The sequence below is a fragment of the Moschus berezovskii genome, chromosome 4 (assembly GCF_049115385.1).
Source record: "Moschus berezovskii isolate FMDL1 chromosome 4, NW_MosBer_1.0, whole genome shotgun sequence".
NCBI lineage: Eukaryota > Metazoa > Chordata > Mammalia > Artiodactyla > Moschidae > Moschus > Moschus berezovskii.
The window spans coordinates 48,043,319-48,069,843 of NC_142463.1; the positions used below are offsets into that span (position 1 = coordinate 48,043,319).

Consider the following 26,525-nt stretch of genomic DNA (forward strand, 5'->3'; position numbering starts at 1 on the left):
ACCTTAAGTTCTTTTTCAAAATACAGTTTTGAGTAAAAACATTACCTATATGGATAAAATATTTTGTCCATCATCATTTACTCACTATTATATCATTTACTCACTATTATACCTTAGTCATGGTGAAATTCTCACTATTTCAAAATATCTAGAGAAAGTTAATCAAGAGTAAATTCAATCCAGATTATACTATGCTTAAATATAATGCATTTTTGAAAGCAAAACAAAAACTAAATTCCACCAACCAGCCCTCTTTAATGGATCCTATTATTTATGTAATATTCTCCTTAGAAAATATTTTTCTAAGCACATATGTAATTCCATAGGGATTATCAAATTCTCCAACATCCAGATTATTTGGGGGCCAAATTTCCTGTGAAAGGAACATGTCACATTAGGCTGAGCTCATAGACAGGAGCCAAAAGGCCCTGGGAGCATTTTGGTAATTCTGTGTTACTTACGGTTGAGAGGCAGGCTCGCGTTGGTTGTGCCTAGCTTGTTGACAGCCACACAAGTATAGTTGCCGAAGTGCTCCTGTGTCACATTGGTAACAGTGAGAATGGATCTTGTGCTAAAATTTTGAATGATAATTCCTTGTTGGCCGTTGAAGAGCCTAAAAGACAAAATAAACTCTAGGTAAATATGTGTTGTGAATACCATTTTCATTTTTATCTTAGATGGGGTTGTCATGGGAACCCATAGACAGTTTGACCATGCTGCTGTTAGCATATAACATGACAATAGTGTAATTATATTTTCCTTACAGTAGTAGATACCCGGGAAGGGAAACTGTATGACAGTGGCAGACTGTTCCTATGGGATTATCTGTGCTATATAACAAACCAGACTTAGATAACCTCATGTCCTGTTCATACATTGATTTGTATTTTAGAAAATTAAACACATTACAGCAATGGCATCTCAACTGTTAAAGCCAAGGAAAAGTAAAAGGGATTAAATATAATGATTCCATTAAAAACACAAACTCCTGATTTCTAAAAAGTTGACTAGAATATGTCTGAGGAATCGAACCCAAGTCTCTCATGTTTCCTGCAGTGTCGGGCAGGTTCTTTAACACTAGCGCCACCTGGTGAGGCCTAGGCTATTTCAAATGATAGTTTTAGATAACTTTCATGAAAGTTAATCCTATAGCTGAGGTAGGATGGCTCTGAGTCCAGACTCAACACTTTACTGCTACTTTGTAGGTACAACCCAAATAGATGACTTGTTAAATCTACAAAAAGAAAAATAATGCTAAATATAATATTGAGAGTAGTATTTAAAGTTGAGTCCTATCTTTGTTTGGTTTCCCAGGAGGCTCAGTGGTAAAGAATCTGCTTTCCAAGCAGAAGAGGCTGGTTCACACCCCGGTCAGGAAGATCCCGTGGAGAAGGAAATAACAACCCACTCCAGTATTCTTGCCTAGAGAATCCTGTGGACAAAGGAGCCTGGAAGGTTATAGTTCATGGGGTCACACAGAGTCGGACATGACCTAGTGACTAGGCAGCAGCAGCAGCAGCCTGTCTGTAACACATTTTAGTAATGTGCCTAATAATGTCCTTTAACCTTTCTAGACCTCAATATAGGATTCAATTTTACCTGATTCCACCCTGAATACTCAACTTTCCTTCTCCACACTTACCAGTAGAGGCTCTTACTCTCAGATAGGCTGGCATAGTTCTCCCATTTTCAGTGCTTCACATGATTGCTCTGCTTCACTCTTTTCCTGAATCTTACCCCAGTGGTCACCATCCCTTTTTATCTCTGACAGCCGGATCTCTCCATCCTCATGTAAGTCTGATCTATGTCCTATCTCTCTTATTCTGCTGCTCCCTAAATGACTTTCCTCTGTCTTGTCTCTTTCTCTTACTCTGCATATCACTCTCCAAATTGTTGTAGAATTGATAAAATCAAAACCACAATATTGCATTGTTCTCTCTAGCAGTTTCTATACATACAAATCTACCCAAATAAACTGAATTGCTTTAAATATCTCAAAAGGTAAGGCCATATGGACATACGTTATGTTTGAATTCTACATAGCATGTAATAGTGGTATCTTAGGTGAATAATAAATAGTTCATAAGTCAATAGGGCTTCCCTCGTGTTTAACATGGTAAAGCATCTACCTGCAATGCAGGAGACCTGTGTTTGATCCCTGGGTTGGTAAGATACCCTGGAGAAGGGAATGGCAAACCACTCCAGTATTCTTGCCAGGAGAACTCCACGGACAGAGGAGCCTGGTGGGCTATATAGACCATGGGGTTGCAAAGAGTTGGACATGACTGAGTGACTAACACTCTCACGTATGTCAATGAAGTTTGAATGACATTCCCACAACACAGGGATCACTAAGTCCCCTTTAAGAATGTTTCTCTCTAAATATGAAATCTGCTATAATGAGAAGCCAACCAAATAATAACTTCTCCCTAACTAACCCCAAAATTTATTGTGAAAGAATGTGCTAATCATAATATGGGCTACAGAAGCTCTTAGCTCAAATGGCTTGTTAATTTTTCTTCTTTAATGTGTTCAAGTCTTAGCATTAAGCATTTCTTTAATCACAAAGATGCTAATAATTGACATTCCCCTGAGAGCTTAGGTTGAACTCCTTTGCATTATGTTATGTGACTTGCATCTGAATTTAGATAAAATATACTGTAGTTAAATGCAGATTAAAATAAGCAACCATGCTTGATTACTCTGGGAATTACTTATATTTCATGTCATAGCTGAATTTGACTTATCCAAAACTCAAATTTTAATCAGATTAATAAAATTTTTAGTTTAATAAGTATTGAAAAAATTTCACTTGACCTATAAACCTAATGACCTCCAATTATGACACAAGAAAACATGGGATAAAATATCTAGGACATGGAAATTTTAAACATCTGTATCATGGGGCTTCCCTAGTAGCTCAGTTGGTAAAGAATCCACCTGCAATGCAGGTGATCCCAGTTCGATTCCTGGGTTGGGAAGATCTGCTGGAGAAGGGATAGGCTACCCACTCCAGTATTCTTGGGCTTCCCTGGTGGCTTAGCTGGTAAAGAATCTGCCTGCAATGTGGGAGACTTGGATTTGATCCCTGGGTTGGGAAGATCCCCTGGAGAAGGGAAAGGCTATGCACTCAAGTATTCTGGCTGGAGAATTCCATGGTTTGTATAGTCCATGGGATTGCAAGGAGTTGGACACAGCTGAGCAACTTTACTGAGACTGATAATTTTCAATATAGTATCACATTGCAAATCTATCAATATTTATGCTAAAATCCCACAGTGATTCTTACATATTTTTCTGCATCACACCAGTAAATTTACTTTTAAACAATAGTATATTGTATGTATAAAAATCCACAGTTTCATTGTCCTTCATTATAGCAGATTTCAAGCTTTAGCAAGATGGCTTAAATCAAATTGTGTGTGCATGATCAGTCATGGTCAACAATTTGCAACCCTATAAACTGTAGCCTACCAGGCTAAAGGATTCACCAGGCAAGAATACTGGAGTGGGTTGCCATTTCCTTCTCAATGGGATCTTTCCAACCCACCTTTCCCATATCTCTTGCACTGGCAAGTGGATTCTTTCACAACTGAACCAACCAGGGTTAGGAAAGCCCTTGTCTGATAGCTTCCCTGGTGGCTCAGCAGTAAAGAATCTACCTGCCAATGCAGGAGATACAGGTTTGATCCCTGGACCAAGGAAGATCCCCTGGAAGAAATGGCAACCCACTCCAATATTCTTGCCTGGGAAATCCCATGGACAGAAGAGCCTGGAAGGCTACAGTACCTGGGGTCACAAAAGAGTCGGACATGACTTAGAGACTAAACAATAACAAAATGCTAAGGCTGCATCTTCCAGAGGACTCAGCAACTCCTTAGACTACTAACTCCCTTTTGTTTCCTATCTACCAAAACCAAGACTCATCTTGCTACTGAAGAACCGAGGAGAGATTTGTTAGAGTTTTCATTTGGCTAGACTCTGGAGAGAAAATCCCAAGGGAGTGTACTCCATTACTTCATGGCACTGTTTGCTTATTCTCCTTATGGCTGTTCTTCTGAGCTGGGTTCCAACTCCCTGCCCTTTAATGGATCTGAAGGCAAAGCCCCAGATGTTGCTAAACCATGCAGTGAATCCACACTCTGTATGTGCAGGCCCATTGTTGGCCCCTAGCCAACAGTGTTATGTGCATTTACCAGAGTGGCACATTAGTGGCACTTTAGCAGTAGCAGCTCCTTCTGCTCGGATCAGCCTGGCAGGTGATTATGGCCAATAAAAAAGAAAAGCATCTTCTCTGGGGGGATTTTCTTTCCTGAGAGGAAGTTATCTCCGAGATAACCGGAAAAGTCCAAAGCTTACTTTCTTCTGTACTGGGGAGTTTTAGAAGTACCGACTGCTCACGCATGATTGAAGAGCCTGTCTTTGCCTGGTAGATGACTGGGGAACTCTTTCCAAAGCTGACCTGGAGGGAGAGTGACTTCTGAGATGGGATATATCTCTAGAGGATGTATTTCTATGATTTTCCTACAGTTATCTGGAGATAGTGGTAGTGAAAGCTTTCTCAGCTATTTAAATCAATTGTAAAAATTACTATACAAATGAGTTCTATGCTGGGGTGATTAGGAGCTAAGATGAACAACACATTATTACTGAAGTTTTTCCAAGACGAATCATATATATTCTTATATATATATATATATGAATACATCTTAGTTATTATTATTAATAGATATAAAAAAATGAACTATGCCTAGAAGTCCCATCACAAATGACCCTAATGTAATTTCACTGCTTGACTGAAAATAGAAAAGAGATCTTTATGATGAGTTTTTTAATGAAGCAGGCTTCTTCTAATATGTTTAAATATAATTATATTTTCTAGAAAGAGAGTCATTTTTTTTTATATCAAACATACATTTGACAAATTGAATTGCTGTTCTGTGTTAAAGAAAATCCTTAGTAGTCTTCAAGCATGTGCCATGAGCCTATTCATGGGATGATCCTGGACCCACTGGATTTTTCATATTTATTCTAGATTTGTTTGAATCCAGACTTCTTTATTTGCATCAGTGATATGAAATCTGAAAGTGGCAACTCAATAAATAGTTCAAAACACAACTTGCAGTGAAACCAGAGAACAAAAAAAAGCTAGAATATTGCCTTTTCAGGAGTTCATTCTCTTTTTATAGATACTTAACCCTTACAAGTTCTAAGAGAATGGTTCTGTACTTAGCTTATAGAATGAGAGATGTTTTATTATAATCACTCCACTCAAAAGAAAAAAAAAACTCTATTAGGTTAGGAATTAAATATGATATTCCTTAGCAAATGGTGCCTGCTTAGAAATGCCTGGTCATTTTTTTTTGCATTTTTACTATTCATTGGACCCCGTGGATATAAGATTCTTCTACTACTGTGGGCTCTGAGGTCCTCTACCCTCTACTACCTCTAGGAGTTTGTTCCACACCACTATGATCTGCATCCCCCCACCGCCAAATTCATATATTGAAATCCTAAGTCCCAAAGACAATGGTATTAGTAGGTGGGTCTTTGGGAGGAACTTAAAAGTGATGAAGATAAAACCTTCATGTTTGAGATCAGTACTTCATAAAAGAGACTTTAGAGATATCCCTACCTGTTTCTGCCATGTGAAGATGCAATGAGAAATCTGACACCCAGAAGGATATCCTCACCCAATCATGCTGGCACCCTGATCTTGGACTCTCAGCCTCCAGCTACTGTGAGATAAATTTCTTTGGTTTATAAGCTACCCAGTCTGTGGTATTTTGTTGTAGCAGCTCAAATGGACTAAGACACATACTGAGGACCACTGCCCTCCTTCTTCTTTCTTTTGTTAATATCTCATATATCTGTGAACTGAAGGCTATTTGCCTTGCCAGAAGATTCTGGGCTTCCCTCAGACCTCAGCTGGTAAAGAGTCTGCCTGCAATGCAGTTTGATTCCTGGGTTGGAAAGATTCCCCGGAGAAGGGAAAGCCTACCCACTCCAGCATGCTAGCCTGGAGACTTCCACGGACTGTATAGTCCATGGGTTCAGACACAACTGAGCAACTTTCATTTCACTTCACTTCACTTCTGCCAACTCATAACTGACACAGCCTGACCAGTTAAATAGTTCTGAATTAGAACAGTTCTTCACATTTTCAGTGTCAGTCAGAAATAGCACATGGAAAGCATATTAACAACTATGTTACTTCTCTTTCTGGTACATGAAATGGTAACAAACTTTACAATAATAACCTCTCTTAAACAGTATCTATCTAGGACAGCCAGAAGAGCCCAGAGCAACATCACAACAGCAAAACTGGCCATATAGCCATTAGCAATGATTGTTAAAGTGCAAAAAAAAAATGGGACAATTAAACCTGACTTCATTCATTTAAAATATAAATGCAGCAGCAGGCTCACTACAAATTTTGGGACTATAATTTTTATTTGCCTTTCCAGGTCAGGAGTAACAGATATTTCTAGAGAAGCAAGCTTTTGTTGGGAAAGATTGAAGGCAGGAGGAGAAGGGGATGACAGAGGATGAGATGGTTGGATGGCATCACTGATTCAATGGACATGAGTTTGAGTAAACTCCGGAAATTGGTGATGGACAGGGAGACCTGGCGTTTTGCAGTCCATGGGGTTGCAAAGAGTTGGACATGACTGAGCGACTGAACCGAACTGAACTGAAGCTTTCAGGTGCAAATGGTGACAGGAAAACTCCACTGCTAGTATAGGAACCATATATGAGTGTGTCAGATAACAACAATTAAATTATTAAAATAACTTGCAAAAATTAAATTAAAAATCAACTTTCAGTAGGAATGGGAGAAGTGTTCTTAAATGATAATAGACCTTTTATCAGACTAGAATTACAAAAGAATATGATAATAATATGGGCTTCCTTGGTGGCTCAGATGGTTAAGAATCTTCCTGCAATGTGGGAGACCTGGGTTCGATCCCTGGGTTGAGAAGATCCCTTGGAGAAGGGGCATGGATACCCCCTGCAGTATTCTTGCCTGGAGAATTCCATGGACATAGGAGCCTGGCTTGTTATAGTCCATGGGGTCACAAAGAGTCAGACACAACTGAGTGACTATATGCACACACACACACACACACACACACACACACCCCGATGTTATATAACTGGATAAGATGAATACAGGCTTACTGATATTTGGGTGGTAGCATAGGAAATATGGAAGGTGGTAGGGGAAAGTAAGCAGCTCTGGAATCATAAGAGTTATATTTACAAAGAAAAGGAACATTATTTCCAGAAATTGATTTCAGGCTTGTGGAGTTCCAAGTCATGGTATGAACTAAAGGTACAGTTCAAAAAAAGAGCTTTAGAGAAACACTCTGATGATGGTAAACACTCTGATATGGTATTAATGGAAATAAGTTTAATTTTGTCATCAAATGATTATTAAATATCTACTATGCTTGAGGCACTGATTTAGGAACCAAGGAGAAATAGACAAATATAACACTATTAGTATCTAAAGGGTTTTAGCTACATCTGAAAATCTAAAAATGACACTGAGATGGCGTATAGGTCCTTGTACAACACATCTTATAATGGCTCTTTCAATGTTAAAGTTTCAACTTAAATACGTATATCTGGCTCTGAATTCATGACTATTTTTGTCTTTTCAGTGTGAGCAGGAATGGTTTATGAATGTAGAAAATAATAGCTGTTCTCAACGCATTTATGACAGAAGTTAATCTAAGAACCTTCAACATTATACAGAAACTTTTAGTGTTAAGAGTGTGGGAAACTGGCACTTAGGCATTTTCAAAGGTATGATCAACTAATCTTCATAGCCATCCTATGAGGTAAGCACTATTAGTCCTATTTTGCAGATGAGAAAAAAGAACAATTTAGAAAAAAATAAATATTTTTATTTTCCACCATTTGGTAAGTAAAAGTGAAAGTTGTTCAGTCGCGTCTGACTCTTTGTGACCCCATGGACTGTACAGCCCATGGAATTCTCTAGGCCAGAATCCTGGAGTGGGTAGCCTTTCCCTTCTCCAGGGGATCTTCCCAACCCAGGTATCAAACCCAGGTCTACCTAATTGCAGGCGGATTCTTTACCAGCTGAGCCATAAAGGAAGCCCAAGAATACTGGACTAGGTAGCCTATCCCTTCTCCACTAGATCTTCCTGACCTAGGAATTGAACCTGGGTCTCCTGCATTGCAGGCAGATTCTTTACCAACTTAGCTTTCAGGGAAGTCCATTTGATAAGTTTTAGAACCAAAATTTAAATCCAGTTCTTCTGAATATTGGTATCCTCCAAAAGTAGCAACTGATATTTTGAAACCACCGAGGGAAATCAGGATATTGTATTTGAATTTGGAGAGACAAGTCAGAAATCATGGATAGTTGAAGGAAATCAAGTTAAATCAAGGAATAAAACTAATGGTGCTAAATAACCAAGTTTTCATGTGGCATTCATGCCAAGAAAGCCAGGTTCAATCCATGAGGTGAAACTAGTAGGGTAGACAGTCAAACAAAAATGTAGGGTTTGGTTCAGATAGCTGTCTGGCGATTTCTCTGGCAGTTCAGATAAGCTAGAGGCCTCTTAACTATCTATTATGGGCTTAATTATTCAGAGCAACACCACCCTTTACATCAGGTGTCCTTAGCCTCCATTGGAGTCAGTCTTTCAGGCTACTCAAGGTCCCAAGATGAGAAGCATGAAATTGGCTTTCACCTCCATCTTCAGGTCACCTTCCTTCACACACACATACCTCTTCATTATCAATTATTGCTTTTTTTCCCCCCTGGCTTCACTAAATATTTGGGTGGTAGTAAATCTCTCATTGGAAGGACTGATACTAAAGCTGAAACTCCAATCCTTTGGCCACCTCATGCAGAGTTGACTCACTGGAAAAGACTCTGATGCTGGGAAGGATTGGGGGTGGGAGGAGACGGGGACGACCGAGAATGAGATGGCTGGATGGCATCACCGACTCGATGGACATGAGTTTGAGTGAACTCCGGGAGTTGGTGATGGACAGAGAGGCCTGGCGTGCTGTGATTCATGGGGTCGCGGAGAGTCGGACACGACTGAGCGACTGAACTAAACTGAACTGAACTGAAATCTCTCCCCATAGTGTACATGCATGCTGTACCAAAATTGACAGGAACAAAAAAAAAAACAAAACAGAACCTAGAAGATTAACAAGAAAGCAATATACTTAAGCCCAGAATTGTCGCTGAAGTCTGAATGTTAGTGATGCTCTGAAGTTACTATGTTCTCTCTGACTTGGTCAAATCATCATCATAACATCAAATACATCTCTTTATAAGTTCTCATATATTTGTGTGGCTTTTGATTTTGTTCCACATTCCCATTAGAGTATAATTCCATTCAGGCAAAGATCCTGGCTGGTTTTGTTATTCATCATATTCTAACTATGTAACAGAGTGCTGGGCATTTAATAATTATACAGTAAGTGTGTGCTTGACTGAGTGAATTATGTTTTTACATTTTTTAATGCTTTAAAAATAGGTTTTCATCTGTAAATGGGAAAAATGAAGCCAATTTCAAAGTGTTAATAAAATAATATTTTTAAACATATAAAATGTAATATTATACATAGATATACACATATATATCAAATACAGTGAGCACTGGATATATGATAGGTGTCATTATTGTTCAATGATAGTCTGTTTCTTAGAACAGATACATTTCCTCTCAGATGGCAGAAAAATATTAAATATTGAGCATACAGGAAATTATTTTTAAAGGAAAGATCTAGGAGAGTGACTGAAAGGATCATGGCATCATGATTTCAAGATACGCCAAACTCAGTATCAATTACATGCACATTAACAACCTCATCTAGGCTTTTCACAGATGTGCAGGGTAGATTAAAAAAAGTAAAAAGAGGGAGGAGAGGAACTGCTAGAAACCAGAGAGACATGAAAATTTATGTGAACATGCTACTATAGCAACCTATTGGTTTACTGTATTGCTTGGCACTCAAGGCTCAAAAACAATGTATCATTTATTCCCAGGAACAGACTGGAGGATATCATGCATCACTGTCTTAGCCCCAAGAGGTATCTATCTTTAGTTGCATATTTGAATAAATTAATATTATTATAATATATTAGGACATTTTAATGATTTTATACTTTATTAGGCTATTTAAAATGTATGTTTTGTTTATTTCATCAATTTTAATGAAATTAACAATTTTAGATCTGAGACCTTTGGGCTGCCTTACTCGTGACAGTTTGATTTGCACAGGAATGATATTGCCTTTTAACCCTATATCAAATAAACAAAGGCTACAGTGCAGATGTCAATATTTCCCTGACTGTAGTGAGTCTTGTATCCCTGACAGCCTGGCCTGTATCTAGATTTCTCTTCTCTGCTTCAACTGCTTTTCTAATATCAATGTGCTTATTATTTTAATGTCAAATTTTATCCTACAATATACCAACACAACCACTTTGCAGAGACCAAGTTGACAGGAAGAAATTCTGGGAAATCAGAATTGAGCAACAGAAACTAGCTTCCTTTCTGTAATCACACATTGGGTTTACAGTGTTCCACAATCTAAGGTGATGATACATTTCTATGAAGAGTCTCTTATCAATTTGAAGATGTATCAAAACTAGAATGGCTCTACTTTATCATTATGAAAAGGCCATAACTCATTCTTGCAACAGAGTTTGTCCCAAACACCATGTTAGATGTTGAGAGCATGATGGTTAACATGGCAGAACTCTTACTCCTTGGTAGATTATAGTAGGAGGAGAAAGGGCAAGTAAAAAAGTTTAATATGGTTTGAAAGAATATTTCAAGGAGGCTTCCTGGGTGACTCACTGGTAAAGAATCCACCTGCCAGTGCAGGAGACACAGGTTCAAACTCTGATCCAGGAAGATCCCGCATGCCACAGAGCAACAGTCTGTGTACCATGACTCTTGAGCCTAGAACTCATGAGTTCTAGAGCCCAGGACTGCAATTACTGTGCCCACATGCTGCAGCTACTGAAGCCTGCACCTCCTAAAGCCCATGTTCTGCAACAAAATGAGCCATTGCAATGAGAAACCTGTGCATCACAACTAGACGGTAGCCCCGACTCACCTCAGCTAGAGAAAGCCCGGGCAACAAAAAAGACACAGAACAGCCCAAAATAAATAAATAAATAATGAATTCTGTGAGTTTTGAGGAAGTACTTTGATAGAGGTGAGCAAATGGGAGTACATCTGGAGAGCTTCCTCTTTCAGCATGAAAGTCTCAGAGTAGTTTTCTCAGAGAAGGTGACATCTGAATTGAGACAAAAGGACTAGTGGAAGGCAGAGGTACCTGTCAAAGGTAGCCAGGGTGTGTGAGTGTGTGTGTGTGTGTGTAAGGGGCTTATAAGCAAAACAGCCAACATATGAAGAGGCTTGAAAGACAGAGATCATATCACAGTTTGGTAATTGAATATTTTAGGAGGGATAAACCCCTATTTTGAGACAGCAGAATGGCAAGAGTCATAGCCAGAGAGGTCAACAGGGGCTAGAACATGAAGGTCTCCCATGCATGCTGTACTGTTAGGACTTTATTCTAGGGGCAGTCAAGAATCACTGAAGGATTTCAGGAAAAAGTGACAAGGCCAAGTATTTACTTTGGAAATCTCACCATGCATTTTAAAAACACAAGCAAAACCCTGCTTTCTCGTGGACTGTGTATCCAGTATTAACACCTGATTTTACTATGTTTCCCAAGCAAACTCGGCACTCAGAATTCTTCCAAATCCCTTTTCCTGTGTTCCTAATCTCAGCTAATAACTTCACCATTCAACCTTGTTACTGAGACAGAAAACTTGGAATTACCTTCAAATTGTTCTTTCCTTGTATCTAACCAGACACTGAAATATACAAATAATACATTTTCTCTCTCTTACTTTGAAACTGAACAACCAATACCCGTTTAAGTCATATTTTATATCTTTCCCATCCATTCTTCCCAACTGCTTCCAGAAATGTTTTGTGAAGATGAGAAGTAGATCATTTTATTACTCTTGAAAAGGCCCCAGATGGCTTCCTAGGGCCCTTGGAATCAAGCCCAAATGTCTTATGATATTTAAGATCCCTCAGGTCTTGCCCTAAGGGTCCTTTCTAAACTTAACTCCTATTACATACACCAGATTTCATGTCCTGTATCCTGAGACATAACAAACTCTCCACACAATGCTTATATGAATTGACTGTGTTCTTTCCTTGCTTATGATTATTTTCAACTCCTTGCAGTATTTGGAAATTCTATTCATTGTTTTCCAGCACAAAAACTACCTTCCCCACCCTCTGGAAGCATGTGTTAATGCTCTGATTTGAGTTAACTGACCGTTGCTGTGCACTTTTAAGGAACTGACTTAGGATTCTCTTCGGATTTTCTTGGTACTTACTTCATCTTGGTGATTTTTATGACAGGTCACAAATTGTAAGTCAGGAGATACAAACTAGAGTTCGTCCACTTTCAACCTTGTTTGACTGGCTCAAAGTTTTCAATTAAATAATATGTCTTTATGTCTTACCCGGACATGTGCTCTCCAGATCCCAAAATTTGTTTCAGATATTTACCCTTTATCAACTTGGCCTTGAATGACTAAGTTATCACAGGGGTGATGAAGTTGTATTGATAAGACTTTGGTTGTAAAAAGGTGTAAAATATCATCAGAATGAAATTAATATACTAAAAAATAAGAAAATATATAATAATGAGATAATATTAGAAATTCAAGTTCTTTCAGTGTGGGAACTTATTTCTTTTTCAAATTTCACAAATTACCTCACAGATAAGTGCCTGATGCAAAGAAAGAAAATCTTGGGTCAGCAAAGAAGATCATTTTTAATGTGGGGTGGTAATGAAATTTACAGCCTGTCTAGATGATCCAGTACCCTCTAAATCAAAGTATGTAATGACTTACTCATAGTAACGGTCTTGCAAATGAGAGGACAAGAGGGGTAATGGGCAGGGTGTGTGTGTGTGTGTGTGTGTGTAGAATTATAATTCTAGACCCCTCTGAATAATCAAATTGTGGTATAAAATCTAGAAGAAGGATATCTTGACATGACAGTCAGGAAATTAGGGGGTTGGTTGTTTTGAATTTAGGGTCACTTTATTGAGGAATAATTGATGTATATAAAATTCTACATATTTTAAATATTCCATTCAATGAGTTTGGATAACCTCAATACAAAGTGAAACCATCAATATAAAGGCCATAAACATATTCGTCAACCTCCCAAGTTTTCCTGGAAATTAGATTTTTACTTCCCATTCTTTAATTCCCTTCAGCAAGTCATTTTACCTTTATGAGACTGTAATTTTCTTAGGCATAATCTAGTTAGAATTATGCAAGGAATGAGTAAGATAATATGCAGTGATTAGATAATATGTGATGTAAGACTTCAAAGTCAGCTTATAGGATAAAAGTCACATGCCATTAAAACTGCCCTAGCGTATGTGTTCAGTTGCTCAGCTACGTCCAACTCTTTATGACCCCATGGACTGTAGTCCTCCAGGTTCCTCTGTCTATGGAATTCTAAGGCAAGAATGAGTTGCCATTGACAATTCCCTAGACTTCCTTACTTTAAACTAACACACTTCCAAAATGGAAGGCAAGCCCTTCAAAGGGTGAGTACAGTGATCTGTTAGAGTATAAGAAAAAGATACTAAAATGCCCATTTAAGTTTCATTTACATCTCATCTTCTAAATTTTATCTGTTTTAGCTCATTTAATATACACGATATACTAATTCAGAAATGCATGTACATAATTTACAAATAAGTATGTATATTTTGGTAGTTTTACTAAGATTTAAATTTTACTCATAGGGATATGTATTCTAAAATAGTTGTGAAATACTGTTTTACATCATTTTCCATGGTTGAGCACTGGATGAAATAGTTGATTTTTGTTTCAGAACCATGTTATGTTAGACACACATTTTCCACCTGAAAATCTCACTGAGAATGTAGATATACTCACACTATCAGAGGAAATAGGAATGAAGACGGATGGAAGGAGTAGCAGGAATATGTCTCCCAATGCATGTCTTTCTGAAACATATATTGAATGGAGTAGCAAGTTCATGCCATTTCAGCTCAGTTCAGCTCAGTTCAGTCGCTCAGTCGTGTCCAACTCTTTGCGACCAGAGAATCTCTTTCTTTTTCTGCCTCTCTCAAGTAACACCCAAAGCTTAAAGAGTTGATTCTATCATAAATGAAATGCAAAAAGTGTCCTTCTTTTGCTAAATTACCGTATATAAAAATGCTTTGAAAATCATAGTGTTATACAAATGTGATGTATGTATTCATAACTTTGACACACACAAATTACATGAAAAACAGCAAAGGAAAAAGGATTAATGAAGACAGAGAGAAATATTTTAACACATTTTTCTGGTTCCCTTGAAAATAAAAGAAAGGGAGAAGACCCTCTCTCTTATATTCCTTCATCAAAATGAATAACTCAGATGAAATTTATGGCCTGTCTAGACGATCCAGTAGTAAGTAATCTAGAATAGGAAAACGGAGAGGAAAGGTCACTCCACTTCAGTATGATTTCCCAAGTTTACCTCACCTCTGTAAAACCAACAGTAAAAAAATCATCATTCCCTAAAGTGAAAGCCTAACCTGATTGAAAAAAGGTCATCATACTTCTGTGTAATGTGAACCTGGCATACTCCACCTGGCTGATTTTAGGCATTTTCCTATCCATTAAGTGGTAACTAAATACATTGTGTAACATGTACATGCATGTTTTATGCACATAGATAATAAATCCTTTAAAACAGGCAATAAGGTACTGCTCATCATATTCCCTTTGAAGCAGTGGTGTAAGCTGAACAAATTACAGGATTCTGAAGTGAGAGGTATGCTGACATGGATATTTGTAGTAAAGAATGGCAAAAACTCATGGACTAAATTTAATATCCATTGTTTAAAAAGTCAAAATATTATAAGTTCTCATCATCAAATATATTCAGTTGTAGTTACACATTTGCTATTTAACAGATAGATTGATCATTTTAATTTTTTTACTGTATATTTGTTTTCCATTCATGGATATAATTTTTATTTATCTTATTTGTAGCTTTTGTATCCTTATCTTAAATTATGATAAATTATTAGGAAAAAAGCTTGTTGAGAATAAAGAATTCTAAAAAGCATAGCCACAATGGGACATTTGCTTAAAAATAGGCAGTGAATAAAGCATGCATCATTCTAAAACACTGGAGCACTTAAACTCATCATACAAAATAAGAAGGCTGCTGCTGCTGCTAAGTCACGTCAGTCCTGTCCGACTCTGTTCGACCCCATAGACGGCAGCCCACCAGGCTCCGCCCTCCCTGGGATTCTCCATGCAAGAACACTGGAGTGGGTTGCCATTTCTTCCTCCAATGCAGGAAAGTGAAAAGTGAAAGTGAAGCCATTCAGTCCTGTCCTGACTCTTCGCGACCCCATGGACTGCCGCCTACCAGGCTCCGCCGTCCACGGGATTTTCCAGGCAAGAGTACTGGAGTGACAAGTCTTTCTAAATTGCGGGTCTGGATTTGAGAACAGCTTCCCTGGTGGCTCAGAGGTTAAAGCATCTGTCTGGAATGTAGGAGACCCAGGTCTGATACCTGGGTTAGGAAGATCCCCTGGAGAAGGAAATGGCAACCCACTCCAGTACTCTTGCCTGGAGAATCCCATGGAGGGAGGAGCCTGGTAGGTTACAGTTCATGGGGTCACAGAGTCAGACACGACTAGCGACTTCACGATGACAATGACAAAAAATCAATAGAGGTAATCCAAATAAGTAGACAAATAACAAAATTCTTATTTAAGTCAAGATAGTATTATCATCTCCATAAAATTATATAAAATCTGTTTTTGTAATACCTATTTAAATTTTAGGTTATTAAAATTTACTGTATGTTTTTAGTCTTTACACTGTTGGTGGGAATGCAAACTAGTACAGCCACTATGGAGAACAGTGTGGAGATTCCTTAAAAAACTGGAAATAGAACTGCCATATGAGCCAGCAATCGCACTCCTGGGCATACACATGGAGGAAACCAGAATTGAAAGAGACACATGTACTCCAATGTTCTTCGCAGCACTGTTTATAATAGCCAGGAAGGACGAATGGATAAGAAAGCTTTGGTACATATACACAATGGAGTATTACTCAGCCATTAAAAAGAATGCATTTGAATTAGTTCTAATGAGGTGAGCCTCATTATACAGAGCCTATTATACAGAGGGAGCCTATTATACAGAGTGAAGTAAGCCAGAAAGAAAAACACCAATACAGTATACTAACACATATATATGGAATTTAGAAAGATGCAAATGATAACCCTGTATATGAGACAGCAAAAGAAACACAGATGTATAGAACAGTCTTTGGGACTCTGTGGGAGAGGGTATGGATGGGATGATTTGGGAGAATGGCATTGAAATATGTATATTATCATATGTGAAATGAATCGCCAGTTCAGAGTCGATGCATGTTACAGGATGCTCGGGGTTGGTGTGCGGGGATGACCCTGAGGGAGGATAAGGGGAGGAGGGAGGTGGGAGGGGGGTTCAGGAAGGGGAACTCATGTACACCCGGGGCAGATTCATGTCAATGTATGGCAAAACCAACCAATATAATATTGTAAAATAATTAGCCTCCAATAAAAAAAAAAAATTAAAAAAAGTCCTAAGTGAATGTACTATTCTCAAGCCATAGATCAACTTAATTTCATGTCATCAAAAACATTATTTACTTAACTTAAAGTGTCCTTTCACTACATATAAGTAGTGGATTTCTTCTTATCAATTGTCTCTGCAAAAACCACCACAATATCGCAAAGTAATTAGCATCCAATTATAAAAAATTAATTTTTAAAAAAAGAATAAAAGTTTAAATTTTTAGTTCTATGTATAATCAAAGTCTGAACTCTAGTTCTCCCAACACTTAATGTATTTATACATAGAGTAAAATTCAGCCTACTAGAATTGTCCCTGCCAGGTATGCTGAAAGTGACCACAGTGTTAAAAAAAATGACCATTTTATGTGTGCTAAGTCATTTCAGTCATGTCCAACTCTTTGCGACCCCACGTACTATAATCCTCCAGGCTCCTCTGTCCATGGGATTTTCTAGGCAAGAATACTGGAGTAAGTTGCTGGGCCCTCCTCCGGTGGATCTTAGCAACTCAGGGATCAAATCCGCATCTTTTATGTCTCCTGCATTAGCAGGTAGGTTTTTTACCACTAGTGCCACTTGGGAAGCCTGGACTATTTTATACAAAGAAATAATATCTTCATAACAAATATATAACTTTAGTTATTGCTATGATGCTTACCCAAACAGTGCAATAAACTAAAGGTCAAATGGCTAATATTTCTAATGTATAAACAATAACATCATTCATAAGGGAGGCAGTGTGACAGATATCTTTGAAGATGGTCTGATGGTTCTCACCTCTTCATATGTATGTTCCCCTGTAATCTCTCCCTCTTTGAATAGGGTCACCTTTTATAACCAATAATATGTTGCAGAAATGACAGAGACTTCTCAGTCTAGGTCATGAACAGCTTCTATGGTGTTCTCTTGAATCACTAGTTCTGGGGAAAGTCAACTGTCTTGTTATAAAGATGTCAAGCAGCCCTATTTAGAGATCTATATAGTGATTAACGGAGAAGGCAATGGCAAGCCACTCCAGTACTCTTGCCTAGAAAATCCCGTGGATGGAGGAGCCTGGTAGGCTGCAGTCCATGGGGTCGCTATGGGTCGGACATGACTGAGCAACTTCACTTTCACTTTTCACTTTCACACATTGGAGAAGGAAATGGCAACCCACTCCAGTGTTCTTGCCTGGAGAATCCCAGGGACGGGGGAGCCTGGTAGGCCTCCGTCTATGGGGTCACACAGAGTCGGACACGACTGAAGTGACTTAGCAGCAGCAGCAGCATAGTGATTAACAGACACCTTCTGTCAGTAATGGTTGCTTCCCTGGTAGCTCAGTGGTAAAGAATTCACTTGCCAAGGCAGGAGACTTGGGTTTGATCCCTGGGTTGGGAAGATTCCCTGGAGAAGGTAATGCCAACCCATTCCAGTGTTCTTGCTTGGGAAATCCCATGAACAAAGGAATCTGGTGGGCTGCAGTCCATGGGGTTGTGAGAGAGTTGGACAATACAATGACTAAACAACAACCTGTCAATAACAGGCACCAGTTTGTGGGGTATGGGAGTGAACTGTCTTAGAAGCTGATCCTCCAGCCCTAGTCAAGCCTTTAGAAGATTGGCACCGGGTGACATTTGATGGGAACCAGGTGAGAGACCCTGAGCCATACCCCACTAACTGCTCCTGGATTCCTGACCCAGACATACTGAGATAACAAAAGCTTACTGCTTGAAGTTGCTACATTTTGGGTTGTTACTTAGCAACAGAAAATTAATAATGGCAATGTAAACAAAGGACAGAACATAGGTTGAGAGGCTGACAAACGTAAAACGTGTCCTGATAGCATCTTTTATGTGAGTGCTCTTAGACAAGTTAAGTTTCTTATGTTTCACTTTTGTCATCAGTAAATTGAAGATAATAAACCATACCTCACAGAGGTCTGAGGAATAAGTGAGATAGAATTTAAAGGTCCTGGGAAGTAATTTATCCTTGGTAACGTTTCTTCCTTGTCTTTACATTGTGCTTAATTTTGCAGTGCCTTTATTTATTTATTAATTTTTTAAGTTTTTCAAGCAGATTATTCTCAGTTCACAGAAGAGGATTTTACAGGATATGGTACAACTGTAGGCAAAGATAAGATTAGAGACGATCAGGTATTTCTTCCTATTTGTTTGTGTTTATTTGCTCATATTTATCTGAATGAAAATCTGGCTTTGAAAATCTTGACTTAAGCAAGATGAATTTTTATAAACATCTCTTAAAGTACATGGGCTTCCCAGGTGGTGCCAGGGTAAAGAATCCCCTGTCTATGCAGGAGCTGCCAGAGACACAAATTTGATTCCTGGGTCAGGAAGATCCCCTAGAGTAGGAAATGCAACCCACTCTAGTATTCTTTCCTGGAAAATTCCATGGACAGAGGAGCTTGGTGGGGTATGGGGTAGCAGAGAGTTTGGCACAACTGAGGATGTACACACAAAAGTATATGAAGAGAGTAAGTTATTTCTGAATATTTTTCCTGTAAGCCTTAAGTGTAAAAGGAAATAAAACTAAGAAAATAAAACTTCTCCAGATCTTGTAAAAATTCTGCTCTGTTCCAAGAGAGTGTCTGACAGCCTCATGCTTCTGTTAACAACCTTGAGGTCAAGAAAACAACCTGAAAACATGCTGTATCTGTTTCTTTTCCGTCTAGTTACCTTGACTCCATTTCTGTGTCTTTGAGTAAACCAATTGACAAAGTATAAGTGAGCGTTTCTATGTGTAGTCTTAGTTTGCTAACTGATAAGTTACTTGAAATGCCTTTATCCTGACATTTAACATTGACATTTCAAATTATTTTTGATAGATCCTGAGGTCCCATGACCATACTAGGTGTCACACTATGGAAGTTAAATCCATGAACTCCATCTGAATATTTGCAAGTCTTCTTGGGTTCAAATTCCAGCTCTGTCATTAACTATAGACGTGTGCAAAGTACTTATTATAACTGTGCTTTGATTTCTCTTCAGCAAAAGGTAAGGATAAAAATATTATCTTTCTTATAGGTTTGTTGTGAAAATAAAATGGGTAAATGTTAAGTAGCAAGTGTTTATCACATAGATAGCTTTTCATTTTGATAAAATAAATGTCCTGGGCCCTGAAGATAGCATAGTAGATGCACTTAGTTTGTGTAACAAAAATCATTCAACAAGCAGAAGTTTTCTTTCTCTCACTCCCTATATATATTCAAATTTGCTTTTTTGTAATTTTGAGAAGATAGATTTATATATTCTAGTGGTATTTGAGAATTTGGATATTTCTTCAAATACAACTCTAACAAATGATAAATGTATGCTTCATTCTTAAATAAAATATATATTTGCCTTTGAAAGTGCATTTGATTTTCACAGCTGCTAGATTTTTTCTGTGAATGAGTGTATTTGGGAAGGGCTCTGATTGGCGAGAATTAATCAACCTTTTTTAGCAGTGGTTCTAAACTCCTTTGAAAAGTTATAGTCCATCTTCCACTTGGGGGAAAAAAAAAAACACTGAAGCTACAACTCTAGACACCACTTGGCTCTTTTCTGTCTTTGGTGTAGGCCAAGCAAGTAGAGTGAGGATTGTTGTAGTCTTTTTGACAATGTTCACTGAATTTAGGAAAGTGGAAGAGAGAGATATAGTTAAAAAAAAAAATAGTAGAAATAAAATGGACTTTAACAAAGGAATTCTCACTTGTGCTACTAAGAATAATCCTACTCATTAACCTTTCAGAAAGGCATGACACAGTTTTAAAAGTGAATTTGAAAGATATGTAAAATAATTTAAGCCGCTTTTTTAAAAGTGTGCTTTGTGGAGAACCAGGGATGGGGAAGGAGTTACAATGACATCCTAATGGATGGGGGGCTCTGAGTAGATAGAACTGCGACTCCATTCACCCCTACTTTCACAGATATTACTTAGTGGGCTTTCAAATAGGATTATATTTGAACAAAGGGTTTCATAATTTTCAAAGGATTGAGAACCATGCTTCTAGACGTTTATCTCTATCGATCGTTACAAATTGAAAACTTTTTAACCTGGATTATCAGAATCTGAGGAAGTTTATATTGCTAGATATATAATCTTGTAGGGTTGGGATGAGGGTGACCACAGATGAGTTTATCTAATTTTAGGTATATAAAAATATAGGGGAGCTTCCAAAAGCCACCAAGATTTCTAATTAATAAAAGCATTAATTAATTAGCAAAAAGAATTAGAAATTAAGTAGCCCAAATTGTACAAGAGGATGCATATAAAATAACTGCAAAAAAATTTTAGGTGAATCCACTATCAGTTATCCAAAACAAATGAGATGATTATGGGGCTACCTTTTATTGTTTTATTGTTAAGGCTGATGTTAAAGGAGAATATTTCCCATAAATCCTCTTTTGATTACAGTTTAAGAGACAAAGTACCTACTCATGTCACATCCATTTTCATCCATCGTGGCAACATCTAAGTTCTTATGTGATTTCACCTATTTTCTGTTCTGACACTTAGCTATAATTAGTTATGAGACATGACACTTAATAAACCCCATACGTTTATGTTGAACAGTATGGGACTGCCAATATTTAGCCTTTTTGACTGAAAAAAAATGTAAATTTCATATGGTCCAAACTAATACTTCCTAGAATACATTCCCTCCTTAATTTTGAAGCCATAATATATATATTATTATATATTATATATACGTATAATAGATGATATCCTCTCCTCTGTATTACATCCTCCATTTAATCCACAGGGGTCCCATTCTTCTTTGTTGGCTTGATAAGAATAGGTGAAGAGATCTGAATGAGCCCACTGGTTGAAAGTAAAGAGAAAGTCCTTAAGTCCTGTCTCCTCTTGTTCAACAGCTCTTGCTAAGGCTTTCAGAAGCGCCTCAAGGGGACAATCATATGGAGCTGATGTTAGAGTAGCCCTAAAATCCCCTTCGTTAGTCCTTCAACCATGCAATTTATCCCTCTACAGTCCCTTTAGTGATAGAATACCTGAAATGCCATATTCTATAAAAACAAAATGTTAAAATGTCTTGAGGGAGAGGGAGGTAGGTAAAAGGGTTAGGCTGATCAAGGAAGCCAGGCAGAGTCAGCAGCTCTGATTGCTTTTGGAGTGCTCTCACGGAAGCTGGGCCCAAGTCCTTTAAGAGCTGGTTTATTTCCCAAGTAAACACGGTTTCCAGAAAGAGCAATGGTGTGCTGGCTCCAAAGGGAGGGGAAGAAATGAAAGGCATCAGAGATGGGGGATTTGCTGGCATTTCTGAGATCATATTAACCAAAGTGGACATTTCTTCTGGATGCTATTAGCTACTCATCCCTCCCATGTGGGCCTCTTCGTGCCCCAGAGAAGGCTGCTAAGAATCATTCAAGCCAGTTAAACAAACTGCTTAAAGTAAATATCTGAAACAAAAACACATTAGCTCAAAGTGCTTGAAACAGAGTAATAATCACAAAGTCCTTACTTCTTCTCCCCTTTGTACCATTCAAAGGCCGGAGGCGGCACACCTGCACCTTCACATCTTATCAATCCACTGCGTCCGGGGGCCACGGTGCCAGATTTAATTTCCTGAATTGTAGGAGCAACTGAAAAAGAAACAAAGAAAGAAAGAAACTGGTGGATTAGTTAAAATAATCTTCAACAGAAATATAGCACACATATTTTTATTCCTTCTATATTCAAAGCAATCTTATGCCTGATAGACCAATGCATCACATTTTCAGTGTTTTATGCTTCTCATATGAGACCAGTCATTTTCAGCTTCATTTTTCAAGTTGGACAATAGACAAATGTTCCCAGGGAGTGCAGAGTAAATGCAATACATTTTGGCCTTGGTTCCTACTGGAAAAATGGCATTGTTGAGGGGAACACTTCATCTGTACTCCAGTCAAACTACACTTCAATAATAGCTCTCATTCACTGAGTGACGGCTGGGAGCCAGGCATGGTGGCTCCGTGTTTTATGTTCACGATTTCCTCACAGTAATGCTCTAAGCTAGATGGTATTATCCGAATTTTACAAATGTGAGAACTGAAACTCAGAGAGGTTAAATAATTTGTCTGAGGTCACACAGCTACTTAGCTGCAGAGTTTGGAATTCATGTCAGGCATGTTGACTCAAAGTCTAAACTCTTCCTGTGTTTTTCCTTACTCCCTATCATGTTAGCGATTTTTTAAAATGTGTTTCCTTCTACCTGGAATGCTATCCTTTCCCATTTCCACACATTCAAGGCCCAGATTTTGGGGTCACCATCTCCTTACTCTTCCTTGTTGCTCTGGCAAGAAATAGCTCTTCTTTTTTCAGAATAATTTCTCTAAATCTCTCATAACATACAATTTATGTCTTGTAATGATGGATACACTAGGCTTCCTTGTCAGCTGCCTAAAGGCAGAATAAATATCTGATTTATCTCTGCTTATTCAGAGGTCAAAGCACAGTGCCTGGCATAAAATGATGCTTAAAAATATTCATTGTAGCATAGGAGAAGGGAATGGCTACTCACTCCGGTGTTCTTGCCTGGAGAATTCCATGGACAGAGGAGATTGGCAGGCTTACAGTCCATGGGGTCACAAAGAGACAGACACGACTGAGGGATTAACATATACATGTGTGTATATATGTTTGCTGGAGAAGAAAATGGCAACCCACTCCAGTATTCTTGCCTGGAGAATCCCAGGGATGGGGGAGCCTGGTGGGCTGCCGTCTATGGAGTCGCACGGAGTCAGACATGACTGAAGCACCTTAGCAGCAGCAGCAGCATATGTGTTTGTGTGTATGTATGTATATGTAGATACACACATATATATTGGTTTTATTTTTCTGTGAGAACCCTGAATAGTATATGGAGCCAAAGAATGGAAAATTAGATGGGACCTTGAGGGCAATTTTAAGGACTTGGTTTCTACTCTGAATGAGATGGTGAACCACTACAGAGGGGGGACATAATTTGGCTTTTGTTTTAAAAGTATCACATCACTCAGGTGGCTGTGTTGAGAAAAGATTATCGTGAGACCAGGATGAAAGCTGCTACACTAAGTAAGGCAAGAGATATTGGCACCTCAGACTATGGTGGTTGCACCTGAGGTAATGGAAAGTTACTGGCTTTGAGGTATGTTGTGAAGTTGGAGCCAACAGATTTTTTGACAGATGTACACACACACAAAAAAAACGTGAGACTGGTTTTTTTTTTGGCTTAGGTAGAAGGTTAGAAATACCCATTGACTGAGATGGGTTCAACAGTTAAGTAGATGAGTTTAGGAGTTGTACACATAAGCCATTTTATTTAAAATATTTTCACTGCCTTTAAAATTCTCATATTTTTAAATCCTCCTAAATCTGCTTACTCATTTTTACTTCCCCTCTACTGGCAATCACTGATTTATAAATTTTATTAATAGTTTTGCCTTTCCCAGAATATTATGTAGTTGGGGTCATATACCACAAGGAGATCCAACCAGTCCATTCTAAGGGAGATCGATCCTGGGTGTTCATTGGAAGGAATGATGCTAAAGCTGAAACTCCAATACTTTGGCCACCTCATGGGACGAGTTGACTCACTGGAAAAGACTCTGATGCTGGGAAGGGTTGAGGGTGGGAGGAGAAGGGGACGACAGAGAATGAGATGGCTGGATGGCATCACTGACTCTGTGGACATGAGTTTGAGTGAACTCCGGGAGTTGGTGATGGACAGGGAGGCCTGGCGTGCTGTGATTCATGGGGTCGCGGAGAGTCGGACACGACTGAGAGACTGAACTGAACTGAACTGAACGTTTCATATGCTTCATATTGGCTTGATATTGGCTTCTTTCGCTTAGTAATATGCTTTATTTAAGTTTAAGTTTCCTCCATGTCTTTTCATTTCATTTTAGCACTGAATATTTCACTGTCTGTATGTATCACAATTTATCCATCCACCTGCTAAAGAATTTCTTTAGCTTGAAGCATTGGCAATCGCATGGAAAGTCACTATAAACATCCATTTTTCTGTGTGGATGTAAGTTTTCGACTCCTTTAGGTAAATACCGAGAAGTACAATTGCTAGATTATAGCATAAGAATATGCTTAGTTTCGTATGAAATTTACAAACTGCCTTCCAAAGTTTGCATACCTACCAACTATATATGAGAATTCCTGTTTTCCCATGTTCTCATCAGCATTTGGAGTTAGTGTTTCGGATTTTGTTCATTCTAATAGGTTTGTAGTGGTATCTCTATTTTAATTTGCATTTCACTAATGACACGATGTGAAGTATCTTTTTATGTGCTTATTTGTCATCTATACATCTTCTTTGGTCCATTTTTTAATTGAATTGTTTATACTATTTTTATTGAGTTTTAAGTATTCTTTATTCAGAAAACAAAGATCATGGCATCTTGTCCCATCACTTCACGGGAAATAGATGGAAAAACAGTGGAAACAGTGTCAGACTTTATTTTTCTGGGCTCCAAAATCACTGCAGATGCTGATTGCAGCCATGAAATTAAAAGACACTTGCTCCTTGGAAGGAAAGTTATGACCAACCTGGATGGTATGTTGAAAAGCAGAGACATTACTTTGCCAACCAAGGTCCGTCTAGTCAAGGCAATGGTTTTTCCCGTGGTCATGTATGGATGTGAGAGTTGGACTGTGAAGAAGGCTGATCGCCGAAGAATCGATGCTTTTGAACTGTGGTGTTGGAGAAGACTCTTGAGAGTCCCTTATACTGCAAGGAGATCCAACCAGTCCATTCTAAGGGAGATCAATCCTGGATGTTCATTGGAGGGACTGATGCTAAAGCTGAAACTGCAATACTTTGGCCACCTCATGCGATGAGTTGACTCACTGGAAAAGACTCTGATGCTGGGAAGGATTGGGGGCGGGAGGAGAAGGGGACGACAGAGAATGAGATGGCTGGATGGCATCACCGACTCTGTGGACCTGAGTTTGAGTGAACTCCGGGAGTTGGTGATGGACAGGGAGGCCTGGCGTGCTGTGATTCATGGGGTCGCGGAGAGTCGGACACGACTGAGCGACTGAACTGAACTGAAGTATTCTTTATATGTTGTGGATAACAGTCTCTTATCAGATGCATCTTTTGCAAATATTTTTCTCAGTCTGTAGCTTGTCTTTTTATTATCTTGATAGTGTGATTCACAGAGCCAAAAATTCTAATCAATTTATCAACTATTTTTTTTCCATGGATTATGCCTTTGGTATCTAAAGGGTCATCACCAATTGCAAGGTTATCTAGATTTTTCCTATTTTATTTTTCCAGTTTTGTATGCCTGTGTTGCTGATGCTGCTGCTAAGTCACTTCAGACGTGTCCGACTCTGTGCGACCCCATAGACGGGATCCCACCAGGCTCCACCTTCCCTGGGATTCTCCAGGCAAGAATATTGGAGTGGGTTGCCATTTCCTTCTCCAATGCATGAAAGTGAAAAGTGAAAGTGAAGTTGCTCAGTCGTGTCCGACTCTTCGCGACCCCATGGACTGCAGTCTACCAGGCTCCTCCGTCCATGGGATTTTCCAGGCAAGAGTACTGGAGTGGGGTGCCACTGCCTTCTCCATTGTATGCCTCTATTTTTCCATAAATATTTTCTTTTCTACCAGTCTACATTTAGCAAAGTACATATTTCAATAACTCTATGAAAAAGAGTTCAATATAAGAGGAACCTGGAATATGCAAATACTAATTCAGTCAGACAAAAGACTTGACTAAGTGTGCACCTTGGATATATTTTAAGTTTCTTTAGAAAGCAATAAAAAGGTACAGAGTTTAATGATTTTCCAATATGTAGTGAATATAAAAACTGTAAACACTCTTCCAACAGAACACTACCTTTCCT

At 38.5% G+C, this 26,525-nt stretch overlaps 1 protein-coding gene across 1 annotated transcript in view; it reads right to left on the reverse strand.

Moving 5' to 3' along the window:
• Positions 1–369: 369 nt before the first annotated feature.
• The window catches only part of NEGR1 (neuronal growth regulator 1), an 836,423-nt gene continuing 810,267 nt past the window's right edge, over positions 370–26,525 (reverse strand). The window contains exons 5-6 of the mRNA XM_055402982.2: positions 22,165–22,285; positions 370–613 (exon numbers count right to left, since the gene is read on the reverse strand). Coding sequence (XP_055258957.2) covers positions 454–613; positions 22,165–22,285 — 281 coding nt within the window. The 3' untranslated portion in view covers positions 370–453. The remainder of the gene's footprint in view (positions 614–22,164; positions 22,286–26,525) is intronic.